Source organism: Vespula pensylvanica, chromosome 2 (genome assembly GCF_014466175.1).
Source record: "Vespula pensylvanica isolate Volc-1 chromosome 2, ASM1446617v1, whole genome shotgun sequence".
Taxonomy (NCBI): domain Eukaryota; kingdom Metazoa; phylum Arthropoda; class Insecta; order Hymenoptera; family Vespidae; genus Vespula; species Vespula pensylvanica.
The window spans coordinates 12,142,363-12,161,602 of record NC_057686.1 but is presented as its reverse complement, the minus strand read 5'-3'; the positions used below and the strand labels follow the sequence as shown (position 1 = coordinate 12,161,602).

Sequence of the window (19,240 nt, the reverse complement as noted above, 5' to 3'; positions counted from 1 at the left end):
TTCGTCTAATGAATTAAGTGAAATTATATTATTTGATTGCGGATTAAAAAAGGTGTTTACAATTTGTTGTTTTGGATTAGCCCAATATAATTTTTTTGATATCCAATCTACAGCAACGCTCCCAACGGAATGGATGTTTAGCTTAGTTTTCACATGGGTTGTAAAGTTATACTGATATAGAACGGAATTATTTCCTACGATATATAGCATATCTTTGTACCAACTGACATCTACTATGTGGTAAGCATTTTCGGAGTCTTTCAAACTCGTTTTGTAAATTAAAGTATCGATGTTCTCTCCTGTGACATCACTTTTTAAAAGACCTTCGTTCGCAGACCATAGGATAGAAGCACGCGACCCGTTCCTAATTGTATCAAAATAATATTTATCTACGAAAATTGAATAAAGCTCATTGTCAGCACACATACAGATTGAGTATCTTACCTCAAGGTACGTCCACGGAATTCAGTTGACCATGGACCTCTGCCAGCAGTTGTGTAAGCAGCTGCCTTGATCGAATATTTTGATTTTTCTCGTAAATTATGTACCGTGTGCGAAGAACCGGCTATTTCTTTTTGACGAATCGTCTCGCCTGTAGATTCGTCTTTGATTTCCAACTCGTACGACCAATTTTGCCAAGCACCTTTACCCTGGCCACCTAGTAAATGAGGTACTTGCCATGAGACCTTGGCTCTTTCAGCGCCTAAAACTGCTTGTACACCTGTAGGTGGATTTACTGGAACTGGAACGGGTTGACTGGCGTCCATTAAAACGTTCACACTTACAAATGAACCATCCAATCTAAGGAAAAAAGCATTGTAGGGAGAATTGAGCGATTTTGAGCGATTTACGAATATTTTTTAATATCACATTGTGCAGATTCCATACATATAAGAATATTTTATCTTTTGCACCTGTCGGGATATGCATTATGAAAGTATCTGTTCTTTCCGGAATGATAGCCCTCGGTTAAGACCTCCTCTCCATTTGTCCAATAAAATAGACCATTAGCCATCGCCAAGGAGAGTACGTTCTTAAATTTAGGTTGCTGCGTGTTAGCACGCAAGTTTAGTACTTCCCGTCCGTCGAGTGATACGGACATCACCGTATTTTCCGTTTGATGGGGTACTAGTAGTCGGAAATTCGTGTGATCGACAGTAAATGCTCCTAAGTGCTCATCCTCTAGAATGAGATATGGCTGAACCTATGGAATATTTGAACGTATACATTTTTTTTTTTTTTTTACGTAAAAACTATTAAATTACAAGAGGTTTCGACAAGCGACTTTCCCCTCTTTACCTCGTGTTTAACTCCATTACTTATATCAGCTAAGTCCAATCTATACAATCCTCCTCTAGTTACCCAGAAAAGGTAACCATTGTAAGGATCTACTTCGATATGAGATGGTCGTGTCAAGAAACCGGCCATAGCTACGGTTAAACCTTTACCGTCTAAATTACATCTTGCTATTTGCCAAACGGTTGTGGAATGTTTCACTTCACCCAACACATATAGTTGTAGGTTTAACCAATCCACTGATAAACTCAACGGTTTAAAATTAGCTTCGCTCGGGCTAAGTATCGTAATATTTTTTCTAAGTTCTGGTGGTTCCAAGATCGATGTTCTGTATACGTATCCCGTAGAGTCCGAAACAAATAGTTGAGCAGAAGCAACATGAATAGCCACTCCACGAATGACGCTTGAGGTTCGATAAACTACACTAGGCTCGTCGAGCATATCGGCACCTTGTTTCATTACAACGTGTTCTCCACCGAGTATAAGAATTGGTTGTTCCGTGTCCTTCACTGAATTTTATACGAGTTCCATTTTAAGAGAAGTTTTTAGATGTTATATTTTCAAATCAATCCGATTAAGAGATACATATAAGTACGTACCCGTAGGTTCGGGGTTGGTAGATATATGAATTGTTGCCGGTGGTCCTTCCCCTACACTGTTTCGCATTGTAACACTTACAGAATAATTTTTATTCGGTTCAAGATTTTGAAACATATAGTGATCCGTGTTTTCCGAAGCTGGTATGTCCTGTTGATACATTATAAAATAAATTTAACGAACCAAATATCTCATGGGTACCGTGCAAAAATCCCGTTATGAGCCCAATTGTGTTAGAAAATACCCTGATGCGATTTGGGAAAAGACGCCATGCCAGAAACATTTATAGTATAGAAGTTTCGTCAAATAGATCAGAAAACGTAACTATTAAGGAAGATATTAGTAATGACGTTCGTAATGGTTCTTTTAATAGCGATAAGCAACAGTTGAATGTTGTTAGAATGCAATAATTCAGTGTTAAATGTTTATCGTGTTTTAACCATCTTGGTCGATCGACTAATTGAACTGTACTTCGAGCGACGTATCTTTTCCCTGATGAATCATTTCGCTCGAGCAAATAGAATAGTATAGTTGATTTTGTTGGAAAGGCATGCAAATGATGCGCGATGAATTTCTACAGCAAATGGCACCCGTATAAACGAATAAAAATGAAACTCCGCCATGGCAAAACATCACACACATGAATTGGAAACGATGAGACGATATCAAGGTCAAAAGTGTATTGGCCTTAATAAGGCCGATGAATCATATTACGACAGCGCGGTATTAATTTTAAAATGATATACTAAGTACGATTTACAAGATGAAGATTAAGCGGTGAAAGAGATATAGAAGAGAATATTTATAATAAATCTACATATATAAAAAAGATAAAAAAGAGATAGAATATAAATAGAACAGGAAAGAAACGGCTCCAACGAGTTACTTTTCGAGTTCTGGCGTGGCGTGTACCTTAAGCTGGGAGTGATCAGCCCCTTGCAGACGTAGGACATAAGACAAAAGTGGCCCATTTGGAAAAGGGCCTGGTTCCCAAGACACAGAGACACGGCAGCTGTCTACTGCCGCCGCTCTTACAATTACCGGTGCTGACGATGGCAAACCAGCAGCTAATGTTAATATCACCACGCTCGGAGCGGAGACGATTGGTTCAGGATTATGCTGCGATGATTTTAAGAGCAATGCCACGCGAAACTGTCGACAAAGCAATTAGGAATTTTTTGCAATTATGATCTCGTCAACGAATTCATTATCTTGTTATTGAACGCTTTGACTGAAGTTAACTCACTCTGTATTTTGTATAGGGTTGCAAATTCTCCACCAATATCTGATCGTCTTCCCCCCATGTTTGATTTCTACAGTACTGCCAAGTTTCAACCAATTCTTCGTACCTCCATTGTACCAGATAAGATATTCCGCTGCTGCGTCGATTCATATTCATGCCCTTCCATTCCAATCTCAGCGAGGTCGCCGTCAAAGAGTCCGCCACCAGTGCGGGTGCAGCAGGCACTCCTATCTCCGCTAATTATTAACAAGAGAACATTCGTGTACGTATGGAGATGGTCACACTTCTCGCTGAAACCTTTTTCAATCTTGTTTCATTTGCTCGAATAAAACTTCGTTCTAAAGTGGAACTTTGTCTTTGAGTGGAGTTAGATTTTTCAAGCGGATGAATTTATCGGGCACGTTGTTACAAAACGAAATAATCGACTCATCCAATGGTCGTCCATTATTAGACGCCCGCGCACGTGTAGGCAGCAAGCATGAAGAAAAGACCTCTCGTATTAAGAACTATTGTGTAACACAATATTTGTCGGTTCTTATTTGTCAATGTAAGACAAAGCAGCATCGATATCTTAGTTTTCCGCTATTCAATGATTTCCGTTTCGAGTCCAGGTTGATAATCGTTCGTAACGATCTTAAGTGTTCCATTAAAAATAAGACAATTTTCTATATGTCTATGTTCGTAGTAAATCGAGTGAATGTTTAAATTACTGAGCAGTAAGCATATTGATACTATGGGAGATCAAGAACGTTTGGAGAAATTGAAAGAGTACAACCAAATATTGGACGAATTGAAAAGTCTTTTCTGGAAGAAATGGGTAGAGAAAAAGGAACAGATAGGGAAACTCAATGATTTCGAGCGAATTCGTACTATCGGTACCGGTGCTTTTGGACGCGTCATGTTAGTTAAACACAAAATCACTTCTATTTTCTATGCCATGAAAATACTTCAGAAAGCTAGGATCGTGAAGTTGGCGCAGGTAGAGCATACATACAATGAGAAGAAGATATTGCAATGCGTTCAATTTCCCTTCCTCGTTTTTATGGAGTTCTTCTTCATGGATAATACTTATCTTTACCTGGTCTTGCCTTACGTTAATGGCGGTGAGATGTTTACGCATCTCAGAAGAATGGGAAAATTCGATGAATCTTTGGCACGATTTTACGCAGCCCAAGTTGCCCTGGCTTTAGAGTATCTTCATCACTGTAGTTTAATATATCGTGATTTGAAGCCAGAAAATATATTGATCCAAGATACGGGTTACATTCGTGTCACCGATTTCGGTTTTTGTAAGATGGTCGAGGGTAGAACATGGACGCTATGTGGTACACCGGATTACATCGCACCAGAAGTGATCCTTTCAAAGGGTTACAGTCAAGCTGTCGATTGGTGGAGCTTCGGTGTGCTGTTATACGAAATGAATGCTGGATACCCGCCATTCTATGCAAACGATCCGATGAAGATTTACGAGAAGATTGTTTCTGGTAAATATAAGCATGCCCAACACTTTGGCGCGGATCTAAGAGACATCGTGAAGAACACGCTGCAGGTAGATCTCTCTAAAAGATATGGAAACTTAAAAAACGGAACGAAGGACATAAAGATGCATCGATGGTTTCAAACAACCGATTGGAATCAAATTTATTATCAGAAAATACAACCATCGTTCATACCAAAATGTGAACATCCCGGAGACACGAGTAATTTCAATGTTTATAACGAAGAACCTATACAGGTCGACATCATTGATCATCATGCTAAAGAATTTGCGAACTTCTGACAATCGTTAATCTTAGATGTAGTTATTAATTGCTTTATAGTATCTACCGATTACATAGATATACTTTTATGATTCTACGTAATCATGAAGATTAAAAAAAAAAAAAAGAGAAAAGGAATATAAGATTAGAATCGTTTGTGGATTTACCTTTTAATTGTTGAAAATATCGATTCAGTGCATCGTGACAACCTAAAACGCAATACAATTCCTTCGGTGGTAGCAATTCTTGCGTTCCATTCTGCAATAATAAAGATTATACATGCATGATTGTATTTAATAAAAGAATTTATGATCACGTCATGTCTAATCGGTTTTATATCTATTATTAAAGAAACAGAAGCAACTTTTAATCGAATTCAAGTAAATTTGATTGTTATCCGTTATTCTATAAAACTGAGTAAACATACTAACGCAAACGGTTTGACAACTCATGTCGAGTGCCTGTGCCCATGCCTCGCATCCTTTGGTACACTGTAACAAAAAATGACAAATATATTAATCGTGGGAAACCTTTATTTAACACGTCCGCGTTCCCTTTTCGTTTTAATAATCGTACTCTGACCGTGAGAACCCTTGGAAATTGAAATTATTCGAGCTTAATTTCGCTCGTTATTTCTTAATGAATATTTTATCTCGTCCTTTTTTTCTTTTAGAAAATATATTTTATTTTTGGACCATATTTAAAATCGATTTCTTTGATGATTTAAGATACCCATTCAAAAAGAGCCTTTTAATATTTGCGCCTGCTACACGGTAAATGCTTACAGTCAATCGGTAAGGCTATCACATAGGTCAGAACGTCTAAAAGTCTTGTACGAAGAAGAAAAGCGTCTTCCAGTGGTAGATAATAGTTATTATTAATAATCACTTTGTACTTCTACTTATAAGAAAGAGTGAGAGAGAGTAACTTTATCGGCAGTCGCTTGAGAAAACTTAATGTGATTCGATGTACATATATATATATATATATATATATATATATATAATATATACTGTATGTATATATTATGAACTCCATATAAAGGAACGAAAACACTGATCCGAAGTCAAAGTACGGACTGTCATGGAACGACTCGGAGCGATATGACGAAGTATTTGTATTGATTTTTAAGGAGATTATTTCAAGATCGTTCAGCATAGAGATAAATGCATACATATACTATAAGTAATATTTATGAACATTGTTTGCTATGTCTAGCGAAAGTAACGTAAGTGTGATTTTTGATACATTTTGCTATTTTTCGGTCGAATGAAAAATGAAAAAGAGAGTAAAAGAAAGAAACACAAAAAAAAAGAAATAAAAATGAAGGAAAAAATATAGTTACGTTTACATTGACGATGCTTTTGACGATAATAGCATTTATGAAACTGTTGTGTAGTGATCGTGGTAAGAGACTACCGCGCACCGGCTGGCTCGACGCAACAGCTACTAATTTCTCACTTCCTCATTAAATCCTCGACACATATTATTCCCCTGTCGAGAAGCCTCTTCGCTCGACTCCCGACAGATCGTAAATCATACGACGCGCGGACGGGAGGTCGACTATCCGCTCGATTCTAGTTTTTCTTTTAAGCCATTTTTAAGTAGACGATCAACCCTTTTTTCATCTCTCCGAAACAAACGGTTCTCTTAAATTTATTTTTATTTTTTTTTAGTTTTATTCTTGCTTCTCTTTTGACCGAATCCTATCGATGAAAAATGTTTGCTAATTGGCTAATATCTAACGAATTTAATTTTCGTTTCATTTTTCACAAGTGGACTTATTGCGAGCTTCGTCTTCAGAGATTTTTTACCATGGAGATACGCGTTGTTGATTTTGTTTCCGGTTTCCTGTCGTACTTTCCTTTCTGTCACCCCTACTCGAACGCATTACGATGTAACGTATTTATATGGACTTTCATTCATAGCGATTTCATTCATAATTAAAGAGCTTTATTCGGTACATGCAATGCGCCCGTACAATATTTATATTTCTTCAGTTACATTTTTTCAGAAAGAAATGATATTCCTAAATCACGTTTATTTTTTTATTTTCTTATGAAAAACGTAAAGTGAAGAAACGTCGAAACGATGTATTGGATTAGCCCGTATCATTTTTTCTTGCCCGCAGCTTAACTCGAAAGTACAAGGAACCGTGTAAAATTGAATCGAATCGAGAAGGAGAAGATGATTGATCGACATAGGATGGGACATAGTAAATTATTATGCTATGTGACTATGAGAAATCTTACAAGAGAGTATGGTTGATACAGAACAAAAATGTGATTATTTTTATTTCGTTGGACGATAATACTCGTAGGATAAAAAAGGATATGCAGATATTAACTAATAAAGAACATAGAGAGACGGACAAACGGATACGGAGAAAAGCAAAGGGAATGAAGGAAGGGAGAAAAAATAAAAGAATCGGAAGGGCAGTCAGAACCGCAGGACAATTTGGCGGCATCCGCCATAGGCCACATTCGAACGCAATCCGATTTACTTACGAAGCCGACGGCACTGTTGTTCTTTCTCCCTCACGCATACACATACGCATATACTTCTGCTCGTTGTGTAAGCGTATTAGAAATGAACGAACGAGAGGAAGAAGGAAAAAAAAGTTAGCGCATCTTTCTTTTTATTTGCCGTTTAGTAGCCCTACTCTAACGGTTACCGAAAGGGGTCTCAGTGATTACCAACGTTGTACGACGCAGCGGAAGTACTTCCATTTCAACGAGGGACCAATCAATCCCTTCATGTTTGCTTCCAACGTTCGCTCACGTTAGGTATTTTCATTCGGTCTCCACTCCGAATGTAGACATTTGTCTCGAGTCGAATGGGAAAGGTGTCAACGTTTATTCTACTCTAATTTTATTTTATCAAACGTTTTCTATCTTGCCAATCGAACGCAGTTCAATTTCTTTGAAACAGTTTCAATGTTTTTACTATGTTAAAAGTATTTATTTCTAAGTAATACTCGATATGTGAGCAAGCGATAGAAAGATTATATAATTTTGTATTTTACGTTACCTGTTCGACTTTACATCTCACGCCGCATCCTACTTCCGGGCTACTGTCCTCCGTGCGATTCTGCAAAAGAAAGTTAAATTTGTTATCTGATATTGTTACTCGATAGCGAAATGGCTTCTGTTCTCACACAGATTCTTTTTCGTTCTTTTGTTTGTCAGAAAATAAAATCAAATCGATCGTTACGCATATCGGTCTCTGTTACGATATGCACCTCTCTGTGAACACGTCAAGGTCCAAATTTCTCACGCAGCTCACGATATTGGGCTAACGTTTGTTAGACTACGATCTACGCTCGGTTTCACACCCTTCAATGGCTTCTCGAGTCAGCCAGATGTATATTACTCTGTACATTATGCAAACAAATTTATACGATTAAGTGGCACGAGAATTTTCGTTATAACAGAGACTATTCTTTTTCATTCACATCAGAAAAATATGAAACTAAATAGTATCTACTTCTTTCTCTTACAACAAATTATTAATGATATACTCAAGGAGATAATTGTAAAATTTAGACAATCCAGTAAAAAAAAGTGTTCCAAAAAAGATAAGGGCGAAAACAATTAGGAAAAGGAACGATCAAAGGAATGCCGACTCTTTCGAGAAGGGAAGAATTTACAATGAAACGTAAAGACAAATGTGAACAACTATATATCAAGAACAATTATATGAAAAATTCTTTTCCCAATTCCTAATTCCCGCATTGTACAAGGACACTTTCTCTTTCTTTTTCTTTCTTGGTCCCGTATCATAAACGGGACAGCTGCATACAAGTCCATGCATTCTGTCCTTCTCCGCCATTACATATGATCGTCCCTCCCCCTTTGACGGAGTCACTCACGAGAGTGGAGAGAGGCAGAGGATGATGTGAAGAACGAAGGAGAAGTGGATCGACGATACTAGTGTCTTGTGGTGGGAGAAAATCAGGCGGAGTTTGCTACCGAGAAAAGAATTGTCCGAAACGGTGAGCGAGCGAACGAGCTACAAAACTCGATAAAAGTGGTAGGGGAACTTAGTCTCTGTTTAAAACGCAAACGTATTCCCCTAAATTAGAAGGTGGACCTTTTAAAAGGGTCTGAGTGTTGACGGTTACGTAGGTTAAACGGCGGACGTGCACCTGTTCAACGGAAGTGTCTAACGAAGAACAGGTGCGTCTGATAGAAAAAAAGAAGAGGAAGAGAGAGAGAGAGAGAGAGAGAGAGAGAGAGGGAGGAGGTAGACCTTGTAAAACATCTCGAAATAATTATCCTATAATTCCTTTCGTAACGTCCGCCTTGAACGCCTCTTATCCACGTCTTCGAACGAATTCGAAGAAACGATTAGGGGATTATTGAGCGCTCTATGGGAATAATTCGTTTGGATTAAACGATATTCAGAGTTCGTAATTGTAGTGATTGTTAATAACTCATGTCTCTAATGTATATGCTACTAAGAAACGTAGGTACTCGAAATATTCCATGCATATTGCGAAAGATTAACCTACAGATTATGGAAATGTGCATTGAAATATATACCAACGACAACCCACGCGTTCGTCTCGACGTTTAGTAGACGTGTCTACGCATTATCGTTGACTTACGCTTTGCAAAGATCTGCGAAGATTCTGTTTGCTTTCTCTACTTTTTTCTTCTATTTCTCTTTTTTTTGATCGTTGAAAAATAATTTTGATCACCAAAATTGTCATCATTATTTTATAATAAGAATAGATACAAGATAATGACGATTGGTGTCTCTAGATGGTAGATACATTATATTATATTATTATAATTCTTGAAAGAAGGAGGTAAAATTTTTGAATGACGGTTACTCGGATTTGGATGGTACGGTGTCAGGTTTTTTCAGACTATCGGATGAGACCATATTTCTACACGAAACGGTGTAGGATATATACCGGATAGTGATCATCGGACTGGAACACATTGTAGCTACCCTTCCCGAGTTTGCAGGTTTGCCCGTAGGATTCACGTGAGAAATAATTATAGGAACACTCGAAAGTTTGAACGTTTTGTTCGGTTCTTTCGTTGGATTAATTTATCCTTTCGAAATCGTCCAGTGAGATAATTAAATATCTCGTTATATGCAACAACTCAAGAAGGCCAACCGGTCTAGATGGACTATCAGAACGCGATTCGTTCAAGAGAAAAAGAAAGGAAGAGAAAAGAATTGCGTAGAAGTTTTATTAATTATCGGAAGATTCATTGCGGTGAAAGAGGCCATCGGCTGTAAACAAGAACGATGTTTGAATAAATGATATCTACGTTAATTAGATTTCAATTATTCACGATGGTATTGTATATGCATTGAATTTGATGAAAATATTTTCAGAAAATATTTTTAGTAATGTGACACTCCATTGTAATAATTAAAACAAAGAAGAAAACTATAATTTATCCATCAAATCATTGAATAGTGTTATGCTGCAGTAAGATGGATTAGGAGCCGCTATAAAGCAACTTCTTAAATTCGAGGGAAAGTGCGACGACCCGTATAAGAGTCCGTCTAAACGCATTAATGTAAGTTAAGAGTAAATCTACGATCTCGCGTGTGGGACGATACTCCCCTTTCTTCTTCTATATAAGATTTTCTACGTTTTTATCCCCTTCCCCCTCTCTTTTTTTTTCAATTTATATTCGAACTTTTGACTTCGATTTCAAAACATGTTCGTTTCTCTGATATGAAATAAAGATCTTTTGAGAGTAACGAGCGATCGAGAGACTCAATTCACGAGGATTATTAACGCGGATGGTCGTTCTACTTTTCGGAGGTGTGCAATTGGATGGCTTCAATCGTGCCGACGGAAGTCGTTAATGTCCTGCGAGTAGTGTATATGATGCAGGTGACGACCCAGTTTTATGTCAAACGGGTATATTTGAGAAATTTCATTAAAACTTCGATGCTTTTATTCAAGATAAACGATAACGATAATAGTTAATTTGACATTTTTCAATGAACGAGATTAAGTGATTCGAAGTGCGTTTCGATTAAAACAGGAATTTTTTGTTCTCGACCTCATTATTGATCAATCTCAAATTTTGATTAATGATTCGGAAAATATCAGTTTTAACAAAATTTGTGGAAATTTTTATCGAATAGCGATGTATATACGAGAATTATAAGCAGAGGTTACAAGAGTCAGAGGATACAAGCGACAGGAAGTCCATTGTATAAAGTTACGTGTATGTATGCTTTATGCTTTTAGGATATATATAATTGCGCGACATTACTTTTATATAATTAATCAGCAAGCACAAATTGGTATACTTTTTCAACCACAAACAAATAATGAAATCATTACGATAATTAGAAAATTAGAATTTATCTGACGTTATCTTGCATAGACATTCTGACAGCTAATTCGAATGTCAGATGCGAAAGAGGTTAATTGTAAGGAATTTTGCTCGACTAGTAGTCACTCTTCAACTATGTAACTTCTTTTTACAGTAATTAACAGCGTAAAATATCATTTAAAATAAGAATAACGATTTAACGTATGCATATGTACGTTTTATAGTAATGACTGAAGTGTAGCTGACATATCGACTGATATAAACTCGACAGAGGAAAATATTCGTTGCATAATGTTTCTAATGCACTTGCCAAGCGGCGCTAAGATAACAAAATAATGCCGATAATTGCAATACTGCGCAGTAGAATAATGTTGGCTTTATAAAGAGGGAGAACATTTACGTAAAAAGAAATTTTACGTAATATTATAATAGTACTCTATCATTTGAGCTAGTCAATGGATGATCAGTGTTAGAGTTAGGAAACAGCCAAGCTTTTCGAAGCCCAACCTGTTGCTCTTGTATATTATTATTCCTATTGTAATCGCTTTATTTTCTATTGTTAAAGTATAATTTAAACAACATTCTCAAACAAAATTCGTGTATCGATATTTAAAGAAACTTTTCTATGTATTAAAATTCATTCGTTTAGAAGAAAAATTATATATATATAATGAAGAAACGCGATCTATACCGTTTCACTATCTTGTAAGTTCCTACTTGAATCTTACTGATCTACAATGTAGTGATAAAAAAAGATAATTCAGTAAGCTCCAAATAACTGACAATATTCATGTACTAAAAATCACAACCAGGTGTGCGGATACGAAAGAAGTTCGTTTCGTGACTTTATATTCTTTGGCTTCGACGAAGGTATAAGGCTGGCTTCCAAAATAAGTATCTTACTGAAAATTTGGATACACAACTGCGCAGTTCCTGGCATCCTAATTAATTTTTAAAGTATCCTAAGGTTATCCGAAAACCAACCAAACGATTAATTTTATATGTAACAATTTTACTGTGCAATGGAATATCGTATTAATATCTATATTTTGTTTTAATAATTGCGATGTTATTTAATTACATATCGAAACTCGTTATCAATATTTTTACTCTTTTAATTTATTCCTTTATCATTAATTTCGTTCTTGTTACATGATCTCATAACATTGTAGAGATTTCTTTTATGTTTCAAACATTATACGAGTCCATTTAAATGGTTCGTTATAACATGGTACACATCGTTAAGATGTACACGCGATCGCTGATACGGTTGTAGTACAAAATGATCTAGAAAATGTATATATCAATGAATGCATTTGGATGAGTAAGAGGATCATTAATCGTGACAAATTCTCGCGCATCATTTAGCAAAAGTTTCATACTCCTAATAGGAATTCCAACTTTTACCGATCGTTATGCAATCATATAAAGAATTCTAAACACGACCTTTTCGGGTCACGATAACGAAGCGATAGATTATTTACATTCTCGATATATATATATACTCCATTCTCATGGTTATTTTTTCTTCAACACCATATGACACGTGGTTCTTCATGAATTTATTGCGCAAAAGTAAGTACATTCAAGAATATTATTGCGATCAACAGGTATGTATGTGAGTATATCCAATATTTTTACTACGTCTTGTACTAATAAAGATTAACTTTCGTCGTGCAGTAATCTTATAAATTACCATTGCACTATTACTCTCCCGCCGTGACATTATCGTTTATTCTCGAGCATTGATACGGTCTTTATCTCGTTCTTCGTCTATAATTAATTACCCTCTTATTGTCAGCATTCGTATTTTGTTGTGTTTTGTTACGCATGTGTGTACGTATACATGTTATTATATTAATTATATATACACACACACACACATAATATCTATATATATCTCTTTTTTCTTTTCTTTTTTAGGATTGAAATAGAATACGCGTGGACAGATAAGATCGATCGGAGAAAGAACGATTTATGGGACCGATAAGATATTAGGGAAACGAGATTTCGTTACTGTTGCATCGCCATGCTTTTGCTTTGGATATATTACTCCGGAGTTAGGAAAGAATAATAAGTTCTGATAGTGGATATCACAATGTCACGCTTTTACTTGTGAGTGAATTAATTCGACGGAATAAATTAATGATGAGATTGCGGCTGGAGGTGTATGTATTTATACACACATATATATATATATATACTACATATCTCTTGTCTAAACATAGAACTCAACATAATGATTTGAAAATAAATCTATATAGCATCATTGTGAGTAAATGTAACGAGTAAATGCGTCGAGTAAAAAAAAAAAGAAAGGATCGAATAATGTTAGATTCGATGGACGCTCGCCTTTCACCGAGGAACGTGCGCTGGTGGACCACAATGATGCGTCGTCGTGTAGTTAAGTTAATTAACGAATGGTACGCCGTAGGAATGAAGAGTAGAGTTAAATTGATACGTCCTTCGCTCGTCGCCATTTTTGCATTACGTTTTGCCAACGTTCGAAATACGTTCTTTTCGGCTTTATTTTTCGAAAGAAATTCTACTAATCGTTTTTCGATGAGAATATATATATGTATATATATACACATACGAACTTTGAACTTTTATTTCGAAAAAAGCCTGATAAAGAACACCATGGTATCGATGTTTTATGTGTTTTCGACGCCTAATTCATTATAGAACGTACGTCTTAATTAGATCATTCGTGTTTGTTTAGTTATGAAATATTTTATAAATCTTTTTGTACAACGTGATGTTTCAAACATTCGTTAATAGATAAGATGAAGACCATTCTATATAGTGTCCTTTTTATAAGGAAAGAGTTTGTGTTTTTAAAGATGTAACATCGGAATTCTTACTTGATTCAAGTCGAGATTGGGACATTTCGAGGAGCATTCCTTTTGGAGGCTTGTGGGAATGTTCCAATCTTCGTCCGCCAGGAGCGTCGCGACGCTTCCGGCAAACGCCAGCAGCTTCATTAAGGTACATAGTCCTCTTCCTAACATAATATATATATCTGGAGCCTGGAAAAATGTGCGCCAGTACGATCAAACTCTTATTCCTCGACTCTTCTTCATCTTTGTCAGAAATTTTTGCGATTCACGCGCGCCAAACAGTGAGCCATTCGGTCGATCCATTAAAATTCTTCCAAAAAGAAAATCCTTTGGATGTCAACCGATTGTCGAAGAAACATTTGTAACACTATGATATATTCTTTTTGGATTTTCATCACCGATCAGTCGAGACGAATTTTAACGTTCATATACTTCACGAGCTGTCAGTTTGAATGAATTCATTTGCAGTATCTTCTGTAGACATCCTATCCCCTCCCTAAATGTTCTTGAATGAAACTATGATCGGCACCGGGTAGATGCAACTTCTCTTATCCTTCTTCAATGAGTCAATCCTCGAAATGAATGAAGATGTAAATTTCTAAATGCAAATCATTGTCCACTATAACGTTCGGATAGTTTCCTTCTCCGTTTCACTTTGTATCAAGAACACCAGGATTCAGGATTTGATTTGTTTTTTAAAAACTTGTCACGATCGTTGACGAATAGTAGAATGAATAGTAAATGATCGCCGAATCTCAGAATGATGAAAACGCGATATAAAGTGACGTTTACAAGCGAATGAACGAGTACAAAAATGAGGAAGAGAAAGGGAAAGAAAGAAAGAGAAAGAGAAAGAAAGAGAGAAGAGAAAGAGTTGGGCCAGAGACCGGGTCGCGTTTGTAGGACCTGACCGAGCGTTAATGCTCGGCGAGCATAAGAGCAACTGACTCCGAGTGGCCACTAGAGGAGCCAACGCTATCCCCCACTACCAGAACCTTTCCTGGATGCTTATCCGTGGCGCTTCGCTTGACCGATTCCGTTTAGCGATGGTAGCTCCTAAGTAGCAGATAGTAAGCTTTGCGATAGTGGTGGTGGTTACTCCGTTAGTTGTAACGTACGCGATGTACTTGTGCCTCAGCTTGTTTACTTGCGTGAGTGCACGCGCTGCTACAGTGAGATGAGCACGGCCAGAGCACCGAAGGATCTCGATGGATCTTCGCTCATCGAACGGTCTATTGCGATGGTCTAACTCGATGGACTAAATTACGACATCTTCCTTCCTTTAATAATCGTTCTCTTTATTATCATTAGTATTTTATTTATTTATTTTTATTCTCTTTTTTCTTTTTTATATTTTATAACATATATGTGTATATATATATATTCTTTTTTCTATAGTGTATATATCAACATATATTTATTTTCTATGTCAAATAATTGATATTTTCATAGCAACTTATATATGTATCGTGATAACTTGTTGAAATCTTTTGTTTTAAACATTTTTTATATTGTTATATTAAACGTTTGTTTTTGGAATAGAAAGATATTCCAATTTCACGACAATTATATTATATTGGATCAAAATGATTTACCTATGCTGTAATCCGTATGTTTGTGCTTTTTGATGGCTAAGTATTCTTTTTCATAAGATTGTATCTATTAAGATGAAGAGTTTTTTCCATTGTATCGACTATCCTTGGCCTCCGAGGCACAACTTCGGTCCTTTGGCCTCAATGACCCTAAAGAAATCTATTATCTACCCTAAAGGAGCGTATATAGTTCTTTTGAGAATGATGCATATCTATTAGCTGGAAAGAAGGTCGCTTGACTGGCATGGACGGGAATACTTCTTTTTTTTTTTCTATTGTATATATACGTTGTAAATGAAACAAAAAGGAAAAGAGAAAGGGACAGAAAAGGCAAGGTTGGATAATATGACTTCATAATACTTATTTCTATTCATCTTAATCAATGTAAGAAGTATATTTATCCAAATATCAATCACTTTTCTCATATATAACATAAAATCTAAAATCTTATGTATCATTGTATATATTAAAAATTAATGATACAATTCTATTTGGCTGCTAAATTGTATTAATTAAATATTTTCCATTTAAAGATTCATATTGATATTTCTTCAATTCCAAATATCATTATTATCTCCTTAACATTTGTACATATATCGTAATAAATTGTCAAACAAAGTTAGTTAAAATTTTATCATACATTATGTATTTACGCGTTGTATAAAAAAGGAAAGTTCATTTAACTCTTTGCAATTCTTTATCAGATTTCATTCATATTGAAGAATGGTGTTACGGAAAAAGTAAATGTATGCGAAAAAGAGCGATGTATTTAGTTGCACTATAGTTTAAAAATAATTAAAGTATCATCACTTTAAAAAATGATCTCTTCCCGTTCGAATACGTCAACTGCCAGGAATATTATGTTGATCGGGACAACGGCCGTTTATCTCGGTGAATGTGATCGGTTAGTAATACGTTGGCCGTTAGATTGATTCTCTCTATATTTTATTCTCTTTTCTCCTTTCGATTCGCGTGAATTACTGATCGCTCGTGCATATGTCAGTCTATCGTGTGGATGGGAAAATATAATCTTCTGTGATGTCTGCTATTACATAGCTTTTTTTTATAAAATGATATCGTCTACAATCTGAGAAACTTTGAATGCATTAAAAGTTTCTGTTCAAAATATTAAATAACAATGATAACAAAGTTGAACTGATTTACGAAGATATTCAACGACCGGCAGTTCGCAAGAGTTATATTTTCCAGAGGAACTTTAGTCTGATGGATTAACGAAGACAGTCACAGATGGTACGTTACGGCTCAATGAAGCCATAAAATTCAAATTGGCAAAGACCAGATTTCGTGTTTGATTTTTCTTTATAAGCAGCTAGATGGTAAGTTTACTAAATTGAACATTTATTTTGGAATTTATATTTAAATATATTTCTTTATATATTAACATTAAAAATAAAAAAGGGGATGTAAATAAAAAGATATATATTCGTTTACAGATAAACTTGATATATAAAATTTCATATAACGATTATGGAGAAAATAAGCTTCCGTTCACGAAACGATACGATCCGTAGTGAATCTTGGTTTCTATTGTGAAAAGGATCACTTAACGATCGAATAATCAACGTAACCCAGACGATAGGATTCGGTATGAAAAAAGAAAGATTCTAAAACGTATGAATGGACAAGTTTAAGGGGTGTCTATTTCGTAATCCAATTGTTAATGATCAAAATAGAATTGATAAATTATGTCGGCTTGAGATAAAGGATAAGAACTTACATTTGTTGTTAGATAATGAACGAAAATGTAAGCCAAATATAAATAACTGAAAGAAAGATTAAGTTAAGTATCGATTGAAATTCATTGAAAAGTATTATAGTTGTGGTGTCCTGAAATGGCAGCGATCGCTAATACGTTCAGTTTCAACCTCAACGGCTGTTACAGGTTACCTAGAGCTTCCTGCGGAAATGGCCAATATACTCCTCCGACCTCCAACTCACTCTGTAGTTGCTCTCTCATTCATTCGCTGGCTCGCTCTCTTGCTTGCGCGGACCACTCCTGTTTTCCCTTGTTCCCTGTGTATCTCATACCCGTATCATCACCCTATGCTCGGACATGCACCCACTCATGCACGCGTACCGACCATTAGCATAAGTTATATATCTATAGCGAACGTTATGATCAACGATATCGCTTAAAAAGAACTGTGTTTATTAAGTTTTTTATTTAAAATTTTTTAAATATTTTGTCAAGAAAATCAATAATTATGTCATTCTACTTATATAGAATTTTTAGGCCAATGTTAATGATTCATGAATTCATATTTTCATTTTTATAAAAATTCGTTTAATGTTTAAATGTTTAAAAGTTGAAGTATGTTTTTCATAAGGTTGCTATATTTTTTACATTACCGTAAGAATTATTGAATAAATTATAATTTCAGAACAATTTCTATAATTATTTTTCTTTTCAAAAGTAGAACATTTACACGACAGTGCTGATAGGCAGATTAACCGTTGATAATTTACCGATTGTTCCTTTATCTTTCGTACAGTATATTGAATATTCAATTTTATTAGATTCTGTCGATAATGTAGATTCTTATTGACTGATGATAAAATGTGGAATATCAATTGACAATACAAAGTAACATCCAGTAAGTATAAATAAGAACATATCTAAATTGATAGCAATTAAATTTAGGAGAATAGATACTTGAATTTGATTGACATTTATTTGAATTTTTATTTAAAGGATTTAATGCATACATACAACACAGTTGAGTAGCTAATAATTTTAAGCAGTAATTTGTTTAAAATTGCCAAAACGTGTACAACACAAATTAATATTAAATTTCTATAATCAGAAATATTGCATTTTAGGAAATCCAATTATTTTTATACAATTTCCCATTGGATTGCTGTATTTTTACATAATTATTACAACTAAATGTAAAAGCTTATTTAGTATGCTAATAGCATAAATGACATAGTTTTTTTTATCCATTTCTATCAATTTTAACATAATAAATGTAATCTGATATATATTCAACTACATAGTCAATACGTTATAATTAGAAAACTGTTGAAAGATTTCATCTTTCTTTTGTAGTTTATATTTTTAATGCTTCTTGAAACTGCTTTCTAGCTTCACGATTTGATTGTAGCAACTCTATAAGCCCAGCCTGGATGCTACGATTTTTTTTCTCAAGACAATCCAAAACGGAATGCAATTGATCTAACTTCTCATTAATATCTGCATATTCTAGAAATACAGTGACGGTTTGATTACTTTAAAAATATATTGTATTATTAATTTTATCTATTCAATGTATTTTATTATATATTTCTTGCTAATAAACTTGATATATTTACCAGCTTCATTGGAATTCCAATAAACAGAATTGTCCCAATCCTCTTTATCTTTATCATCATTATTTTCCAACGGTTGAACTGAGTTCTGCATTATGCCTTCTTTCATCATTTGTGTCACAAGATCAGCTGACAAATATAGGGTGTGGGATCGTTTGTTAGTACAAATCCCTTGATATATCAGAAAACTGGATATTATGAGGAAGTTAGGAACAAATTGAAGAATTTTTAGTAACTATCTTCAAAATTATTGAGCACTTATTGG

The 19,240-nt window shown here is 35.2% G+C and overlaps 3 protein-coding genes and 1 long non-coding RNA gene across 8 annotated transcripts in view; 2 read left to right on the top strand and 2 right to left on the bottom strand.

Moving 5' to 3' along the window:
* Positions 1-19,240, bottom strand: part of LOC122637873 (proto-oncogene tyrosine-protein kinase ROS) — a 196,278-nt gene that overhangs the window by 7,500 nt on the left and 169,538 nt on the right. The window contains exons 1-11 of one of the 5 annotated variants that reach the window (XM_043830359.1): positions 14,078-15,381; positions 7,927-7,986; positions 5,328-5,387; positions 5,064-5,154; positions 3,140-3,372; positions 2,935-3,045; positions 1,896-2,043; positions 1,300-1,805; positions 915-1,204; positions 445-801; positions 61-364 (exon numbers count right to left, since the gene is read on the bottom strand). In XM_043830359.1, the coding sequence (XP_043686294.1) occupies positions 61-364; positions 445-801; positions 915-1,204; positions 1,300-1,805; positions 1,896-2,043; positions 2,935-3,045; positions 3,140-3,372; positions 5,064-5,154; positions 5,328-5,387; positions 7,927-7,986; positions 14,078-14,224 (2,307 nt within the window). In that variant the 5' untranslated portion in view covers positions 14,225-15,381. Of the gene's footprint in view, positions 1-60; positions 365-444; positions 802-914; positions 1,205-1,299; positions 1,806-1,895; positions 2,044-2,805; positions 3,046-3,139; positions 3,373-5,063; positions 5,155-5,327; positions 5,388-7,926; positions 7,987-8,137; positions 8,360-14,077; positions 15,382-19,240 lie in introns of those variants that run through there. The other 4 variants (XM_043830357.1, XM_043830358.1, XM_043830360.1 and 1 more) reach the window with 4 other exon arrangements.
* LOC122637876 (cAMP-dependent protein kinase catalytic subunit alpha-like) lies at positions 3,826-5,211 on the top strand. Its single transcript, XM_043830366.1, has one exon. The coding sequence runs from the start codon at positions 3,834-3,836 to the stop codon at positions 4,914-4,916; it is 1,083 nt and encodes a 360-aa protein (XP_043686301.1). The 5' UTR covers positions 3,826-3,833; the 3' UTR covers positions 4,917-5,211.
* Positions 10,549-13,399, top strand: LOC122637879. The gene is made up of 3 exons (XR_006329307.1): positions 10,549-11,918; positions 12,026-12,788; positions 13,137-13,399. It is a non-coding gene; the product is annotated as an uncharacterized LOC122637879 (long non-coding RNA).
* On the bottom strand, positions 18,516-19,189 carry LOC122637878 (bublin coiled-coil protein-like). The gene is made up of 2 exons (XM_043830370.1): positions 18,979-19,189; positions 18,516-18,868 (listed from the first exon to the last, which is right to left on the bottom strand). Exons 1-2 carry the CDS (start codon positions 19,085-19,087, stop codon positions 18,717-18,719), a joined length of 261 nt encoding a protein of 86 aa, XP_043686305.1. The 5' UTR covers positions 19,088-19,189; the 3' UTR covers positions 18,516-18,716.

Coding starts and splice junctions, on each gene's coding strand:
- LOC122637876 (XM_043830366.1), top strand. CDS start 3,834: ATGTTTAAATTACTGAGCAGTAAGCATATTGATACTATGGGAGATCAA.
- LOC122637878 (XM_043830370.1), bottom strand. CDS start 19,087: ATGATGAAAGAAGGCATAATGCAGAACTCAGTTCAACCGTTGGAAAAT. Junction 18,869..18,978: donor TTGGAATTCCAATGAAGCTG/GTAAATATATCA, acceptor CTGTATTTCTAG/AATATGCAGATATTAATGAG.